At 53.4% G+C, this 17,405-nt stretch overlaps 4 protein-coding genes across 4 annotated transcripts; 1 reads left to right on the forward strand and 3 right to left on the reverse strand.

Moving 5' to 3' along the window:
- Nucleotides 1–3,656: 3,656 nt before the first annotated feature.
- Nucleotides 3,657–6,387, reverse strand: PG998_007555 (uncharacterized protein; the record flags this gene model as incomplete). The annotated part of the gene is made up of 11 exons (XM_066874371.1): nt 3,657–3,802; nt 3,832–3,893; nt 3,963–4,159; nt 4,231–4,332; nt 4,373–4,524; nt 4,617–4,654; nt 4,711–4,895; nt 4,962–5,144; nt 5,203–5,290; nt 5,435–6,147; nt 6,307–6,387. 11 exons carry the CDS (start codon nt 6,385–6,387, stop codon nt 3,657–3,659), a joined length of 1,947 nt encoding a protein of 648 aa, XP_066730316.1.
- Nucleotides 6,388–8,278: 1,891 nt separating this feature from the next.
- Nucleotides 8,279–9,100, reverse strand: PG998_007556 (uncharacterized protein; the record flags this gene model as incomplete). Its single annotated transcript, XM_066874372.1, has 2 exons — nt 8,279–9,001; nt 9,059–9,100. The coding sequence occupies 2 exons, from the start codon at nt 9,098–9,100 to the stop codon at nt 8,279–8,281; spliced, it is 765 nt and encodes a 254-aa protein (XP_066730317.1).
- Nucleotides 9,101–11,150: 2,050 nt separating this feature from the next.
- On the forward strand, nt 11,151–13,622 carry PG998_007557 (uncharacterized protein; the record flags this gene model as incomplete). The annotated part of the gene is made up of 3 exons (XM_066874373.1): nt 11,151–11,357; nt 11,465–12,019; nt 12,111–13,622. 3 exons carry the CDS (start codon nt 11,151–11,153, stop codon nt 13,620–13,622), a joined length of 2,274 nt encoding a protein of 757 aa, XP_066730318.1.
- A 2,020-nt stretch (nt 13,623–15,642) lies between these two features.
- Nucleotides 15,643–16,530, reverse strand: PG998_007558 (uncharacterized protein; the record flags this gene model as incomplete). The annotated part of the gene is made up of 1 exon (XM_066874374.1): nt 15,643–16,530. The coding sequence occupies one exon, from the start codon at nt 16,528–16,530 to the stop codon at nt 15,643–15,645; it is 888 nt and encodes a 295-aa protein (XP_066730319.1).
- Nucleotides 16,531–17,405: the final 875 nt, after the last annotated feature.

A 17,405-nucleotide genomic window follows, 5' to 3' on the forward strand; every position in this document is an offset into this window, starting at 1 on the left:
GCTTACCTAAAGAGAGAGAAGAAGTAACGAACGAAGGAGAGAGGCAGCGAAGGGGAGAGGTAGCCAATGGGGGAGGGGCTCGCAAAAGCAGCACCAAGGACAAAAATGCATACACACATGATCGTACATTCATGAGACCAGACGGGAAATATGTATCTCAACATTGCCCTTACCTAGTTCTTCGTTCATGTCAATCTTGCGTAATGGAGCACGAACCAGGATTGCAGTTGCTACCTGCAACCCGGGCTTGGCCAACCGCATGTAGCGCCGAGGTAGTGAGGATTGTGCACTCCGGCATGTCTCAACCTCGAGGATCGCCTCTTGACAAAAAAGAAAGAACGAAAACAAAAGCTGCTGAAGAATTGGCTTGATTCGGCCCGCCTCTGCCGTCACTGTCCCAGTTCGGGTCACTGTGCTGCCAAATGGCGCCGGACTCGCGACGGCAATGCGCGCTGCTTGCGACAATCGAGTGTCGTCGCAACTGCCACGACGTCCATGTTCGTACAATGCTTTGCGGGTAGACGCACGCAGGCGTAGACGCAGAGCCTCACTGCGTCATCGGTACCCGCGGCACCCTAACTCACGCGCGCGCGCTCGCTTCGTTGAGCTCGGCGATCAAATGGCAAGTGATATCTGCGCCATCTGTCCATGGTAGAACGATTCGGTCATGCACGCATGCGGTTCCCACAGGGCATGGTCACCTCTGGGCTAGATTTTCCAAAATGGAATATGACAAGTCGCAAGTAGACGATGGACACTGCCCTGCCGCCCTACACACTGACCTGGAGGAATTGGGTGGTGGGGAATGGCGTGGTGGTTGAAGAAAAAAAGGTCGATCCGGCACTCGCTGAACCAAGATTACTTAGCAGAGGCGCTGTCTAGACCTCGACACCTTGGAGACCTTGCCTCCCCCTCCCCCTGTTGGATGCAATCTCCTTGCCAAGTATTTTGGGCAAGACGCAGTGTAACGCTGGGAGGGGTGCATAGCCTGGGGGATGTCTGGGGATGATGATGGTTGTTTGTTATTGATGCTGCAGACATACTGGTACGACGAGTAGGGCTACACACCTAACATGTTAACGGCATAGCTCGCGGTGCCTGCTTGGCCGCCTTGCTTGTCCGGTTGCTTCTCGTACGAACGAACGAACGCATTAGCGGAGGAGGACACTAGTGGCAGGCGACGTAGAGGGGCGTGCTAGACTGGAGGTAAGGTACTTTTTTAGTCCAAACCAAACTGTGCAACTAAGATCGTTGAACTGGTCCTTCTCGCTAATGCGCCTCCAATTCGGCAAGCCTACCGCCTACCGCTGCGTCGGCTTGCGACGGACTCATGTTGATTGCTGGCTGCTGCAGATGTGGCAGCTGGCATATGCACTGCTAGACAGGCACACGGGCCCTGCTTGACCCGACTCACAGTTGTGTCTTGATAGGCAGGTGGATAGGCAGACTGGTGGGTGGAAGGAAGGTGGAAGGTGGCCGTCGAGCTTGCTCTAACATAAGCCGGTGTCCATGTTCATAACGGACCTGACAGCTGCATTGCCCCGGAGTAAGAAGCTTGTCGGAAAGAGGCAACCAAACCAAAACCTACGACGTACATACAGTAGCGCCCTGTACAGTACCGCTGCACGGTAGCTCCTGGCTCCAGTTCGTAAGGCGAACATGCACGCACACAGTCCCTCCGCACCGAGCCCCATTATTTCCACCCCTCGCACCTCGTTTCCGTTTCAACAAGTTGACGTGAAGTACTAATCCTCCTCTGATCCTCCTTGTCCTCCTCCTTTGCTAGGCATCTCCACTATGGAACAATCGGTAGCTAAATTTCTCGTCTGCAACGCAACGACTGCAGTAGGTTAGCTGCTGGCTAGTCCTCGTTCCCCTCTCCCTCTCCTTTGGTTTGATTGACATGATGGTTTATGATCTCATTTCACGACGGCCATGTCCAGGCCCTGCCTGCCCGCCTGCCCGCCCGCCTGCCTGCCTGCTACGACACGTACACCTATGTACTGACATTCACCGAATGGCGGCCCACGGGTGTTAGCGGGCTGCATATTATCATCGGCATCCATGTTTCGTCGCCATGTGTTTTGCAACCCCTGTCGCTTGCTTGCGGTGCGGTACTGTAAGCAAGTCAAGGTCACAGTACGACATTGCATTGTGACTAGCGCCATCGCCTTTCACCACGTCCCCGGCCGCCCTGTCGCAGTTTACTCCAACATGGAAGTGAAGGGTCCCTGGTGCAATGCAAAGATTCAAGCCAATTCTCGTCAAGAAAAGGCCGGTTCGTCGTTCGACATGTGAAGTCGAACCAACGGGCGATGACCGCCACCAATGGGAGGATGGCTGATCGGGGAGCCGAGCTGCAGCTGCTGCTGCTGCAGTTGGTGTTAGTCAGTCCGCCCCGGTAAACCGGCCAATGTTCTGTCTTCTGTTACGCAGCACTTGGCGCAAAGGCTTCGCTCTCGGCTTTCTCTCTACTACGACATCCCGCCCCCTTGCTACGCACTACTATTCCCAACATCTAGCCGGCCAGGTACCACTACGTAGAACAGCTACCAGCTCCCAGCTATGTGCGTCGTTCTCCCAATGTTATGGATCCCACATGCAGGCCTGCGTCAAATAGTATCCGACCTGGTCCCACCTGTACCGCTACGAGCCGCCTTTCCTTGCGCACTATCTCTCGCATTATCTGCCTCTCTCCAGCAACATTGATTCAGTATACACCGTGCGTGAGGTCTGATGCGGTTCTGGTGCGGGTTTTCCATATTTACGGCTACCGCCACACTTACCCACCACATTCATTGGCTGCTAGCTTTACGACAAGATGCGCCTTGGCACCTCTGGCAGGGCCAGGGTCGATTCTGTAGATACGTACGACACACAACAGGTTCGAAACATGATGTCCGGACTAGTGCCATGCAGGCAGGATCATGACTTGAGTGGTCATATTGCACCGCAATGTGTTTCTGCAAGATTGAAGATCCTCCTTCAAACGATACCAGGCCGGTGCAGCAACCCCCGAGTTGGATCCCCGAAGTGACAACATTGGTCCCACATGCACTCGCTTTGGTGCTGGACCTCGCCGTACTCAGTACTATCGCGCCTGTCAAGCACGATAGCGCGCCCAGAGCTATATCCTAGCTAGCATGAACTAGCCCGAGAACCCCCAAGACTGGCACTGGCTAAACAAGTGCGGCGTGAGTGGTACTAGACGCCGTTCAGTTCGACATCACCTAAGATATACGAGATATATGTGTTAGACAGCCCCTCATCGCAATGGGCAGTGATATAATTGTGTGTCAATTTCTCAGGTATCGACGAGCCTCTATGGCACGCATCGCACCGCATCGCATTTGGCGTGCACAGGCAATCTCAAGTCGAGAGGCATCACCGACCTCGCCCATTGACGCCACACGGATGAATGCGGACTGTCGCTTGTCATCTTCCAAGACCGATGCAGTGATGTGGTGCATGGCTCTGGCGTCAAGCAGTGCGCGGGTTGCTTTCGTCTTACTTACATGCAGCAGCCACCAGCCATTCTCGCAATCCTCGAAAACCTGCTCCCGCCTGCCCCATGCCCAATCGGAACGCGCGCAAGAGGAGATGAGATAATGATACATTATGTTATGACACTTAGGCGCGAGCGGGATATAGGGTGGTCAGTTTCCGAGGAACAGCCACGGCCGCTTCGACTTGGTCCGCCCGTAGCTATCCTCGCTGGTTGCGACTATTGGGACGGGAATGCTGCCCAGGAAGACAGACAGGTCAAAGGGAGACGTCTGATTTGCTGGGGCGCTCCCCACCCCTGCTCAACTGCAGGGATCACCACCCCACACTCCCAATTGCGGCAGCTCAGCTTAAGCTTGCCGGTCTTTTTGTCACTGGTCAGCCGGCCCCTAGAAGTGAAGCATCCCCAGTGGTCAGCGACGTGGTATCACAGTGATGGGCAATGAACAAGCACCTACCAAGCGCTTTCCGAGAGGTTGGCGGATCCCACATAGCCCCAAGCGGCCGGCCCTCCGTTCGGGTCTTGCCTGCGAACCAGCATTATCTTGCTATGGAGTAGAAGACCACTGCGGACATTGTGGTAATCGTGAATGAGTTCTCGGGGGAAAGTATCGGAATCCCACCACTTGGACTGCGCGCAGATAGTCCCAGCCAACTAAATTCAAGAGGGTCGTTAATACAGCACAATATGCATGCGAAAGAAGCGATCACCAGGGATCGACGCACCCGCGGTCCTCCGCGACTATGCGCAACAGTGTCGTGGGAGGGGAAGTAGATCCGGAAGTGATCTTCAAGAGTGGCCGAAGTGAGCTCGTGTTTGGCGTCGGCCTTTTTTGGCCTTGGTCTTTGAGGTTCTCTCGCGGAGCACCTTCTGACCGTCGTCGCCTTGTGCAGCATAATACAGGGCGCATAACAGTTCATGATTGACAGACCCGAGCGAGGAAATAATAAGGTCAATGTCGATCAGGCTCGGTGTGTTGAGGCCCAACGCAGAAACAGCCCTCCCAAGTCCACAATATCCTGTGGCCCTCCAGGGTTAACACCAATGCCTGCCCAAATTGGTTGCAAAAAGGGAATGAAGTTCTATTGACTTCCACCATATTTAAGCTTACCTGTTCGTTTCCAACTGTCATCCACGTGGGTGCCTCCGCTATCCTCGGGGGTTAGTATAAAAGTATAACTAGGATACGGTTGCGAGGCTCTTACATCGTGTGTATAAAGGCGTAACGGTTTGTCTCTGTGAAATCATACTTCGTTAGGCTCGTGACTAAACCTTTGTCCAAACCCTGAGCTCTGAGAAAGTAACACAGCTCTTCTCCGAACGTGGTAAGTTTGTTAGCTGCGGCAGCCTCGGGTGCTTGAACTTTAGGAAGATCAATTATGAAGACAACCTGCGTGGCAGTCAGCAATGTTGGGGGCCATAGGCAGGGGGAGGGGGATGATGGGCGGTTTCGTACATTCTCCATATACCCTGTCTCACCCCAGTCGTAAGGCACAAAATTGCCACTCGGGACGACGACGCGCAGGTAATTGGGGAATCGCAGCAGTTGCAATTTGGAGTGCATTGAACCCATGGGAAGCATGGGTGGGAAGCAAAACCGAACATTCTCGTTGGGGGCGTTGGCCTGTATCTCGGTCCGCTGCAACAATGGTGAGCGAGCATCTATAGAAGGGCTTCACCAATTGAGCAGGACATACCTGTTGCTCGCTAGACGCGTACGCGATGCACATGAGCTTCGTCCTGGCAACATTGATCTTGGATAGCATCCATTCATCGTCCCATTGACTGTAACCTTGTGATCAGCGGCGGCATGCGTAGTAAAGGGATGGTGATGGTTCGCCCCAAAAGTGGTGTGGGCAGACTGTGGGCACTGCCGTCGGGTCTAGAACGCAGCACGTCGCTGCATCCTAGTTAGTCGGTGTAACTTACAAGGAGCTGATTATGGCTAGCTGTAGCTGGTCCTTTTGGAGTATTTCGTCGATACTGACTTCGTCCCCTGTTTTCGGGAAACCCGCTGCCCATGTCTTCTTCACCACACCTTTTGGCCAGCGCAAACCGCTCGGCGTAGTCATGAGTATGGGCATGGGCATGGGCGTGGGCGTGGGCGTGGGCGTGGGCGTGGGCGTGGGCATTGACGGAGGGGGGTCTTGACTCGTTGACAGCGGGGCCCCTGTCAGAGGTGCACGGAATGCACCCTCCATCAGCCGGCTTGCGCCAGTGATGTGTTGAGGCTTCGTTCCCGGAGATGCAGAAAGTATCTTTAAGCGGCGATTGCGCTCTTGAGACTCCTGGTCCGAGTCGGGCACCTTTCGTTTGCCAAGTCTCGCCAACCGGTCTTCCTCCATCTTCTTACGGTCCAAGCCCAATGCAGCAAGAGTATTCTGGGCGGGCTGTGCTTGCTCTCGAACTGCAGGTGGCGGCGGTGGTGAGGGTTCTGTGCCCGGCTTGGTGTCATGGTTGTTGTCTTGCTGTCGCAGTCGCTTCGGTGGGCGGTAGACGGGAGGTTTCTCCAGGTCGTCCTCCTCTTCATCATCCGAACTAAGCTCTATCGGGTCATCAGATGTTGAACGGCCGCCCTCTCCGGCATCAGGCCCGTCCTGCAGAGAGAGCGCGATGGCGCGACGAAGAGCAGCCTCGTCGTCCTCAAAATCCCCCGTTGGCGTCCATCACGAACAGCCTCTTTGCCAGCAGGTTGGATTGGGCGAATCACATCAGAGACCAGTGAAACAGTAGAGTAATGCTACAAGGCCGGGGCTGGACTGACTCGGCGATATCTTGTCGTGGTCTTTGCGTGGACAAACGCGTTGTTCCAAATCTAGGGTCGTTTGTTCACGGGCTGGCACGTGATTTGAGCTCCCTTGCCCAGGTTGCATAAACTCCATCGACCATTGATGTCAATCAATCCCAAGCCCGACTCCGACTGATTTGGTCGGTTTGATCTGATAACAGCCCCCAGACGCCCAAATGCCAAATGCCGTACCTGCATGTACCGAGGTACCCAAGTAGCCCAATACGGCACAAACAACCACCTGTCTACTGTCTGGCTGTCCAGCATACGGGGTATTCTTCAGCAACCTATAAAGTCCGAAATCCGATGGGCATCTCGGTCCATGCATGCTGCTTGGGTCACGCCATGTTGCGCCCGGAGTCTACTTTGTCCCACGTCGCCGAGCGTCTGGGCGGTCGCAAATGACTGGTCTGGGACGGCGAATCACACTTCATTTCAGCCGGAAGAACCCGCGTGACTAGAGCGGCCGGCTCGCTGGACGATTGTGCCCGGCTTGTCCTGTCTGGGGAGTAATGAGAACGTCTGTGTTGCATCGCGCGCTGAGGAGGGAGGATCGATCTGCCGACCGGAACTGCTTTCACTGGCCCGCCAGCCCGCGGCCCATCACCAAACCCGTAACTTTGGTATGAGCAAGTTTCCAAACTCACGGGTTTCCTCTACCTCGGGATGTCGCGTCAATCCTGGTCAGGTGCTGCCGGCATAACAAACCTGGTCGCTGTCCCGGCTTTTCCAATCGGGTCGATCCCAAGTCAAGGGTGGCATGCCATACACACTCCTTCTCCTCGGGGGTCACGATCACATCACCGGCCCTTGATCCTTGATGAATGAACCTTTTCCATGCTTTTCGCTCTCATCCCATCAAGCAGAAGGGCAGAGGCGAGTGTCGCCGACCGCCTGAAATCGGACGACCAACCAATATATTAAGCCTCCGGGAAATTACCCGAAACCGACCCTGACGGGAGGGTGCAGGGGACAAAATGAACTAGCCGCGTCTGATTTCACTGCCGGGGTAGGACTGAGTCCCCATGGAGAAGTTGGAACAGTCCCAAGTCATCGTCTCCAAACAAGGCTGTTACAGGTGTCGGTGAGCCTCCAACCCTAACTGCGTTTCTACAAGGAGATGCATTCAAGCATCATCCCACTACATGTAGAGATATCTGGATTTAGCTGCCGAGGTTGACTAGACGAATCGACTTGTGTTAATTCTGCTATTCGCCATAATAATAGGTTCCGTGTCCCCGGTGACGTGGAGCGGGACCTCGAGGTGGGCAACTGCGGGATTTTGGTGGCTCACCGAGGGCACTGCATAACAATGTCTAACTGCTTTCTGGCTATTTGGATGATAGCAATATCCCATGGCATTAGTTGACAGTCTTGAGCGAAGTGAGGCTCAGGGATAGCGAGAGACGCCAGTGATTACTCCAAGAGACCTTCACTCCCCCTACCCCTAACGTCCAGCTGGATAATGGGTCACATATCCCCAGTGCGAACATGAGATGGCCTAGATAACTTAATATATGAGACCCGTCTTCGATTACCAATGTATCATGCATGACAGTGGCCAAAAAGCGATTAGACAATCTATATGGCCACTCATTGATCGCATGGTACTGGCGGTCTCTGACGAACTGTCAGTGGTATCACCACGGTATAATTATAGATGTAGCCGATTACGGATAGACGCAACAAAGCTGGGCGTCCTTCTGTTCAGGTTGAAATCCTAGTATTGAATATTCACTCGATGAAGTCACTCGTCAGACTGCGTGCTCCTATACCAACCAGCACAAAGAAGCGCAACAGGTTTACTTCAGTCTCCAAATACCAAAAGTACATCTCGTGAATCGCCACCGCGCCAGCAATACCGCATCAGTATGCCACCGAACTTATAACGCCGAAAGAACGAATTACACGCCCAAATACCCGTATATAGGGGACGCAAAGATCTCCTTCATAGGGGTGTCCTCCAGTTCCTCTTCTTCCCTCTGTTATTGTTGGTTGCGCCGAGGATCGAAAACACTGGTGAAACCTTCGGCACAGCGAGTCGGATACCGAATTGCGTACTTGGGTTGGTGATTTCCCATCTCCACGATGGGGTCGTAGTGGTAGGTTGGACGAAGGATTTCCTCGGCGTCGTGGATGCAACAAGGTTGGGGTCCAAGAGCCCAGGGAGGCTCTTTGGGCTGAATAGCTCTTTGGGCTGAATAGAGGCATTGAACGCGTATTTGGTGCTCCAGGATGTCGCTCTGTTTAGGTTTCGGCCCAGCTGGGAGTGGTTGCGTGATATAGTTGAGATATTTGTTGAGGAATTCGAATTTATACGCCTGGACGTTCGCGAGTAATGTCTCGCGGGCCGCCGAGTCCTCGATGTAGTCGGTGGTGACGAGGGCGCGGGGGTGGGCCGAAGCGTCGGCTGAGCTAAAGGACACGCCCCGGCGGCCGTGGGAGATGTTTCGGATGAGGGCGTCGAGGAGCGCCGGGAGCGTAGGCACATAGATCTTCTGGGTGCGGGAACCAATGACACAATATTCTTCACCGTCTGCAAGGTCCTTGGATTCCTCTGCCCAGAGACGCAGGTACTTGCAGCGTCTTTGGTTACCCCGGAGGGTCGTACGCTTCAGGAACACACGGGCATTCCGGTTGAAAGCTTCGATGTTGCGTAGGCGTGAACCATCCTCGTTGACCTCGTTGACCTTGTTGGTTGACCTGGTCTAGGAGCCCGTGTTGGGGAGGATGTCTTCGAGCTTGTCAAGCGTGGAGGCCCGAACCAAGAGGTCCCCGGGGGTGGTATTTTCCCATTTCACATTCATGGCGTAGCACGCTGCTTGGCCCGATGATCGTCCACAGTGGCGAGACTTCGCAGTGACTCCATAACAGAGCACCAGCTCTGGCATTTGATGTGGGACTAATCCATCTCGAGGCGGCTGACCCGAGACATCGACATGATGAGAAACTGCGATGAAAGTTAAAGACTCGGTTGTGGTGGTGTCTTGAATGTGTGTAGTAACAGTAGACGTGTAAATTCCGTAGAAGTGAGAAGGATCAAACAGCACTCTTGAGTATTGCTTGGGTGCCACTCGGTCTTCTCAGGTTGTAATGCTTGAGGAAAAGATGATGGTTGTTGCGAGATAGTGCAGGTAGTCTAATAAATAAACAACTGTTCCTTATTAGGTCTCGAAAGATAAGCTGAGGAAGGGCTCAAGAGTAACCAGAGAAACCGGGATGGTAAGCCAGTTGGAATGGTTAATATTTCAACAGATTTAAGAGGAGAACTTCCTGCCAATATAATAGATCCAGCTGAAGCTTGACCCTTTCTCCGGGCCTATCGGTGGCCTGCAGCTTCAGCTATGGTATCCAGAGTTTATAGCCATAAGGTATATCTATCTAATCAGATCGTATTCGTGGTACAAACAGTAGGTAAACTATGGTGCTGATAACGCTAAATCTGTACGGTCCATGACCCGATGCGCGGGCCACGACAGATATCGCACTTACTAGGCAATGCAAGAAGGACATTTTCTTCTTAATTTGACTACTTAAAGCGAGTGGCCTAACAAACTAGATTACACAGTCTCGGGAAGTAGTATGATTTTGTTTCTGGATAGTCTTAAGAATTAGACAGTGCCGAACTTGTATAACCGACAGACTGCATATGGAATATCAGAAGACACTATTATCAAGGAATTAGAAATTAGTTTACAGCAATCTGCTTTCCAACTACAAGACCCTTTGCTAGGTATAGCGTAACCACTCGTATAAAAACATCAAACATTTACCAGCCCCAGAGATAGGGGCCCAAACAACCATGGGAAACGACAGGCAGACAAGGCACAGCAAACTCCATTCCAGCCGTGAAGTGCTACCATCTGATCAACTCCACTGTCGTAAAGCATTTATTCGAGCAGCTATATTTCGCCTTGTTAGCAACTACATGCATAGACGGGACACCGAAGACTTGCCCTTCTTGCACCGCTCGATGCTTGCTTGGGTATCTTCTTTTTTGGGCTTTTCATCGGGTTTGAGATCGAAGGAGAACGTCGAGGAAGAGTCTCTGGATGTGTTTAAGGGTTTTGCAGAGCGGCTCTGCAAGGAAACCTGGGGATTCTGAGAAGGCATAATGCTCGAGAATACTAGGGGAAGACGAAGCAAATTGATGTTGTCAATGCTGACAGAGACGTGCAATTTGCGTAGACCGAGATTTGTTCGGACCAAGTTCGTGGATGGAGCAGAGTATGGAATGGTATACTCTTGGAGCATGCCTCTCCCTCCACTTCTTTATATACCCCGGGGCTCCGCCGGGTTCGCGGACGGGGATACGACAGTCATTTCACTTTGTTTCTACCCATATGCTGTTGACGCGTACGGTATACGTGCTCACAGGCCGATCTGGTACAGGCAACCGTTGAATCGGAGTAAGCCCAGCGTCGCACGCCGCTGTTGATAAGTCACGCCAGTCAAGTACGCAATACCCACACGCGGCAAGCTGTAAAGGGTCTAGGCATCTCGACTTGTGGGCCTGGAGAACAGTAGACACCCATGATGTTTGGTGCTTACTCGTGCGCTTGACCCGATCAAGTTGTATTCCGAAAGTCCGATTTCCCAAAAGCTGGCCAATCACAACATTGCATCTTCGGCATGAGAGTCGGTCTTCTTTCTCACCGTCTTGGTCTTCGGACTCAGTCATGCTCATCCCCCCTCTACTCCGTCGTCTAGTAGATTGGCCTGGCCAAGGGTCCTCTTGCATTCGGAGTCGTCAAGTACCTCGAATCACCTTCGCATTGCGATACATCCTTACTCTAAATCTTAGAACGCCGATGTGCGTTTCACATCAACACCTGTTCCGATATCCGTACGCCGAACATGGATCACGAACCCGGCGGCCAGGTCATCCAACTGCAACAGACCAGCCAGACTTTCGTTGGTAAATACCGTCGGAACCGAAAACTGCAGTCTTGCGAGCCATGCCGCAAATCCAAACTCGCGTGTGACCACAGCGTCCCGTGCGGTCGGTGCATCAGGAGACAATGCGTCGACAAATGCTTTTACCACCCCAACCCTCTCACCCGTGTAAGTGCTTGTATTTTGAAGACACCTTGGACGGGACGGTGTTACCTTTGTTTGAATAGTTCCTCGCATCGACTGACGAGAGGCTTGGGCAAACTAACATGATATAGAATCGGCAAGCCGTATCACACACGGCCCCAGCGCCATCTGTGTTGCCAGTATCTCCTGCCGGCAGCTCCCATCGGCTGGTCCAGTCCATAGAAGCGCCAGCCAGCCCGAAGCCCGGAAAACCCCCACGGGTTGTTTGCAGGGAAGCACCAGCAGTCCACCGCGCCTCTTCGGCACCGCTGTTATATCATGGCCACGAGGAGGTCGTTCACAACGACGCGCAGAGTTTTCTTGGCTCTACTTCTGTGACTTCCATGCTGACAGAGGACCTGGAGAAGCTGGGGGTGCCCTCAGTAGATTTGCAAACTACCTTCTCTGCCCAAAGTGTGGCCATCTCGTATGACCGCATTCAAAAAGGGTGCGAAGTTCTTGCTTTTCTAAAGAACGACTCAATGATCTACCAGTTCATCAACTGTTTCTACGGCTCATGGGAAGGTGATGGTGCCTTTTGTATAGAGCCCATCATGAAGATGTGGCTTGCTGAACTCTTGCGTTTCCATGGAAATGTTTTGAAAAGCCAGAGTCCAGACAAAATTCGAAAGCTCTGCGAGCTTACCGTGAGTCTTCCTTTTCTTTAGTTCTTGCCTATGGGGTCCTGGACATCTCAAGACGGCTGTGTATAGTGAATACTAACCTGTCATGCTGCAGTGGCGCAATACTCAATCCCCACTGGCATACAATGGCAATACCTCACCCAAACAGTGGATATTATTGTCCACAGGGGCGAACATTCGATGGGACGTTATCGGGTTGATAGCTTGTTATGTGGCTGGGGCAGCCACAACGGGAGACAACGCAAAGAAACTCCTCGAAGAATATCATACCACGCGTGAAGCTGTTATGAGCTCGATGGGCGATATCGCAGCGACCTGTCTCACATTTTGCCGAGAATGCGAGATTCTTGACGATACGTTCCTCTGGTTGGTAGCGGAATACTACACGCTGATCAGCTTCGCGAAGGGTGACGTCAACTCTACAGTATATCGGGCCGGGGCTGAGCTGTGCAGCACATTTTTGGAAATGGGACTTCATCAAGATATCCGAGCCAACACGGGAGTGCCACCATTCCTTGCTCAAATCCGGAAGCAGGTGCGCAGTGTCATTTACAGCTGCGAGATTTCAATATCGGTGTTCCTCGGCAGACCACCGCGCCTATCATACCGTTATATCAACCTTGATACCTCCGACTTCACCAATGCCGAGACTTCTGCAGAGGGAAGCGAGTACATAGCCGACTTGTGGAGAATACTTGAGGGCAAATGCCACCCGAATGGCCGTACTCGCGCCACTACCTTCTGGAAGGTTTGGATAGACTTTGCGGTCCTGCGAGAGCAGATCCTTGAGCTGGCGCTTGGAAACCTACCTGCAAACGAGGTACTCAAGCGGGCAGATGATATCCAGCAAAAGGCCAAAGAACAGTGGACCAAAGTGCCTGCCCTATATGCGAGATGCAGAGACGAAGAGCTGCTCGTGGGCGCAAAGAAGACTGGTGTCACCTTGTACGGCCACATTCTCCGCCAGAGCACGCAGGCCAATGAGTTCCTCCTTCAGCGTGTCCTCTTTCAGAAGGCTGGAGCCAGCGCAGAAGGGCTTATCAAAGTCGCGCAGCAGATGTTCAAGGACATCATACGTATAAGCGAAGATCCTGAGCTGACCAAGATATCGGCGGCCAACACCAATCATATGGTGGCCATCCACGGTCTGCGCTGCGCTGCTGTTCTGGCCGTGGAACTGCTTCGTCAGGAGCAGCTGCCAGTCTACCCGAAGGAACCGTTGCTGCCGCGCAGCCAAACCATCCAGGACCTCTCCGTATTCGTGTCCAGGCTCGACCTCATTCTCAAAGTTGAACTGCTGCAGGGAATATTCTCCGTGTGCGAACAAGGCCGGAAAGTGTTGACGCGCATCCTCGACAAGATCCTCAGCCCGCCGAACGCGGCAGATCGACCGTGCCAATCTTGTCCCACAGGCCACCAACAAGCGCATCAACAGTCGGAACTGGATGCTTTCCAGGCGGGGATGGTGCCGAATGATGGGGCAGACTACTCGGGCCACACATCGTTCATGGCCATGGATGACTTCAACTTTGCGATTGATGCGCCGTACCTGGGGCCAGACCATGACTTCAGGCAATGGCTTGAGAACATGGATTGGAGTGTGTAGTGTGGCTGGTAGGGACATGTGGCGCTCTGGGCAGACGTCATTGCACCTAGCGAGCCCCAGTGGTCGCCAAGCCACAGGCTGCCAAGGTCGGCGCGATCGAGAGACAGCCCATCATCACCGTTGCAACGTCATATGCATTGAAGGCCGTTTTTGATTCACATAAACCACCTTGCCTTTCCGCGACTGCTTACAGGAGTTTCTTCTTGGCTTCTCTCCTCCATGATTCTTTTCAACTCCGAAAGCCACGCCAAGACTTGAAGTAAATCACGACCCACCAAACACGAACACCTGTAAGCTACGTCAATGCCATTGTCCACACAGGTTTCGTTCAGGTTACTGACCAGACATTCCAAAGTATAGGAGCCAACATCGTAGCATCTCCAATAACAACATGCCCTTCTTCTGGTCCAAGGGCATCGGTGGCCGCCATTTCGGCACTTCCGTCCACGCAGGCCGAAACGGCGTGCACCGCGGGCCCTGGCGATTCAGCTTCGGCAAATTCAACTGTTTCAAGGCACACTAAGCTGCCGGCCTCTTCACTCCTACATTGACGGAAGGGTTGGCTCGATATGTGCTATAGCGATGGTTCGGTGGTGTTTTCACCAACTAAGACTTCCTGCACCAGGGCGCATGATGGCGCAATACAACTAAGGCTATAATGGCGAGTTGATACGTTTGGGGCTACAGCTGGAGTTGATGGGGAGTTTAGCGACACAGGGACGGGATCTGCGATAGTACCTTCCAGTATGTTTGTTTTGATACCATATATGCGGCCACCGACTTTTTATATATTCGACCTAGTACAAAATGATCGAGATCTTACATATGTACGACGCGCTCTTCTCTTGTTATAATACCTATTGAACGTGCTTCTTTATATTTTCGCTTCACGTACCCTTATTGTGACTTAATTAGTAAAGATATAAAAAAAGAGTAGCTACTCTAGAATTAAAAGAAGATTTAATGAGAATAAAAAGGGAATGCAACCAGATGCATTTGTACTCCCGACGTGGGGGTCGAACCCACAGCCTTGGGATTTTCTTCAGGGTCACTCTTTCCTCACATGTAATGTGGGTCGTAGTTTCCTTCTAGTAAAAGTCCCACGCTCTGCCATTGAGCTAGCCGGGAATCTGATAGCTACGCTTTGGAGCAGCTGATAAGAGATAACCGCTTATTACTATATGTAGACACTTTCATCGCCTATGTAGAACGGTCTTCATATACCTAGTGGCGTAAGCCCAAGTACACCATTCTCCCCACCACAGCCCTTGTCGTGCACTGACATCGAGGTCTCTCGTCTGAGTTCCCGGACCCAGCCAGAGTCTTCATGTAGGATCCAGGGCTGGCCGGGCCCCATTCTGACCAGCAGCACGCCGTTCGGCAATATCCCCTGACGATGGAGGCGCAACCATTTGGCCGCCAATGGCATGGCTAACCTACCGCCCACGGAGGGCGAGGACGCCGTGACGACCATCGTGACTCCGTTTCCCATGCGCTACACTTTCTGCACGGCATCTAGAACATGCGGGTACGCGATATCGAGTTCCAGATCCTGGTGCCCGCATGCGCAAGAACGAGCCATCACGATCCGACTTCGCCGTGGTCAAGTGCGCATGGTCCTAGCATCGGAATGGCTGGTGGCCTGGCGACGGGCCGCGTATGCCCGACACCTGGATGACGTACATCGACAATGACTGCGTGAAGTTGATGACCACGCGGCCGCACTAGGCCGAAGAGTAAAATAGGTTGCAGCTGGGCGGTATGGGCGCGCGCAAGTGCCTCAAGACGGTCGCGCCTACTAGGAGCAATTTCCCAAGTTCAAGTTGGCGCTGACTGAGATCGGGAGGGAGCAGGGCTAAGCGCTGGACCAACTCAAGAATCGCTTTTCAAACGAGATGCGGGATGGACTTGGATTTGAGGAGTAGGTAGTACATCATTGACTGCTATCGTGTCACGCAGACCTGTGGACACGCGTGTTGGAAAGTATATACATAGTGATATCCATTGGACGGTCTCTTTCTTATCGAACGCGGCCGCAGATTGGCATGATTCCCATGGCCTTCCAAAAAGCGCGACCGTCGAGGACGCGACCCAGCAGAGCACTATCTCTTGGCAGCGCCTTAACGCCCTCCTCCTGCATGAGCTCGCCTACCCAGGTGAGGAGCCGGCTCTGTTTGGCGACCTCCTGCTCGGACGCACTGGCACTGGTGGGATCCTCCTTGGCCTCGCGCAGGGCGCTGATGGCCCAATCCTCGATGAGGTCCCACCAGTCGTAGATGTGCATGTCGCACAACAGCCAGCGCTGTCCCGGGGTGAAGTTCTTATGCAGCGCGACGATGGCGCGCGCCACGTCCTGCCCGTGGATCAGGTGCACGGCGCCCTTGCCTTTGAGGTCAGCCTTGGTCTGGACGACGCGGTCGACCCAGTGCCGCGGCTGGCGTGACCCGCCGTACAGGCCCGCGAGGTCAAGCACCGCGCCGCCGGCCACCTCCATAAGCTCGTCCTCGGCGATGGCGCGCACGTCGGACTTGTCGTAGGGGGAGCTCTCGCTCTGCCAGCCTGAGGTGCACTTCCAGATGGACGTCACGCCCAGCTGAATGAAGTGGGTCTTCTTGCTTCCCTGGTCTTGGGGATGCGTGTCGGCATACAGTTTGGTGAGGCGGCGGGCAGGTCCCTTGTTCTTGAGCGGGAAGGTGATTAGAACCGTGGTGGCAGATGGCAGACGCTTGAACTGGCCGGCGTCATCCGACTCTGGGTCGAAGCGGAAAGGGATGGTGCCGTCGCGGCCGTCGGTTGTCGTAGCCGCGTACTGGATCCCTTGCTTCTCCAGGATGGGGAGGAGGAAGGTCGAGGTCCATCCCGCGCCCAAGACGAGCAGCTCGACTTCCTGGGGCTGTGGCCGGATCATGATGATTCTCTGGTTCTTGGGCGATGATGAATACATAAGAGGTGGCAGGTGGGGTTCTCCGAGGTGATTAGTTAGTTTCAGCGCAAATGTGGGGGAACCTGGAGCCTGGAGTAGGTAGAACGATCTAGCCAGATCTTGCACAGCACCACCTACCAATTGCCAATAGTGTTAGCAGGCGTATTCGGATGACGGACCATTGCATCAACGGTTTCGCGGCCACGACGCTTTCTTCCTCTCCTTGAACGCCAACGCCGGCGCCCGGAAGCTAAGGGCTAGGCGTCATGTCCGTCGTTGTAGTTGTCCCAGCCAAGCGTCCAATATTTGTCTTTGGTGGAAGGACTTGGCCCATGCTGTGCAAACCAGCGCCAGCTTTTACAATATGGTTGTCAAGTTATGCTTAATATTCCACATGGCTCGGGTACTGCTGGCCTATACTTCCTACTCTTATGACCAATACTGGTGATCAACCTCCCAAGTGACAGTCGGCCTCTTTAGGGAAGCGCACCTGTCTGACACGCTACGTGTATCGAGCGCAAGTTTCGACTGATTCGTTTGCCTCTCGAAATGCAGAGGAGTTGAGTCACGAGACTCGAGTCCCTGGTCTACTGTTAGTGGTTTGACATGCAGTATCGGCTTCTTCTGTACAGTGTCCGCAGCTCTCCCTGATCTTGTCGACTGATAAGCGGCACGCTGCTCCGTTATAGCATGCCATATGACCCCTGCTAGTGATCTTATAAGGAAACATAGCATACGAGAGACTTCACGCATGGTTGGCATGGTCAGTCGGAAACACTCGGGAGGAGACACCTTGGCGTCACTGCTGTGATACATGGCAAGGATGAACGAATAGGCTCCGGAACTTGCGTCAATACAGA

Source organism: Apiospora kogelbergensis, assembly GCF_038363985.1.
Source record: "Apiospora kogelbergensis strain CBS 113332 chromosome Unknown utg000005l_segment0_segment0, whole genome shotgun sequence".
Classification (NCBI taxonomy): Eukaryota; Fungi; Ascomycota; class Sordariomycetes; order Amphisphaeriales; family Apiosporaceae; genus Apiospora; species Apiospora kogelbergensis.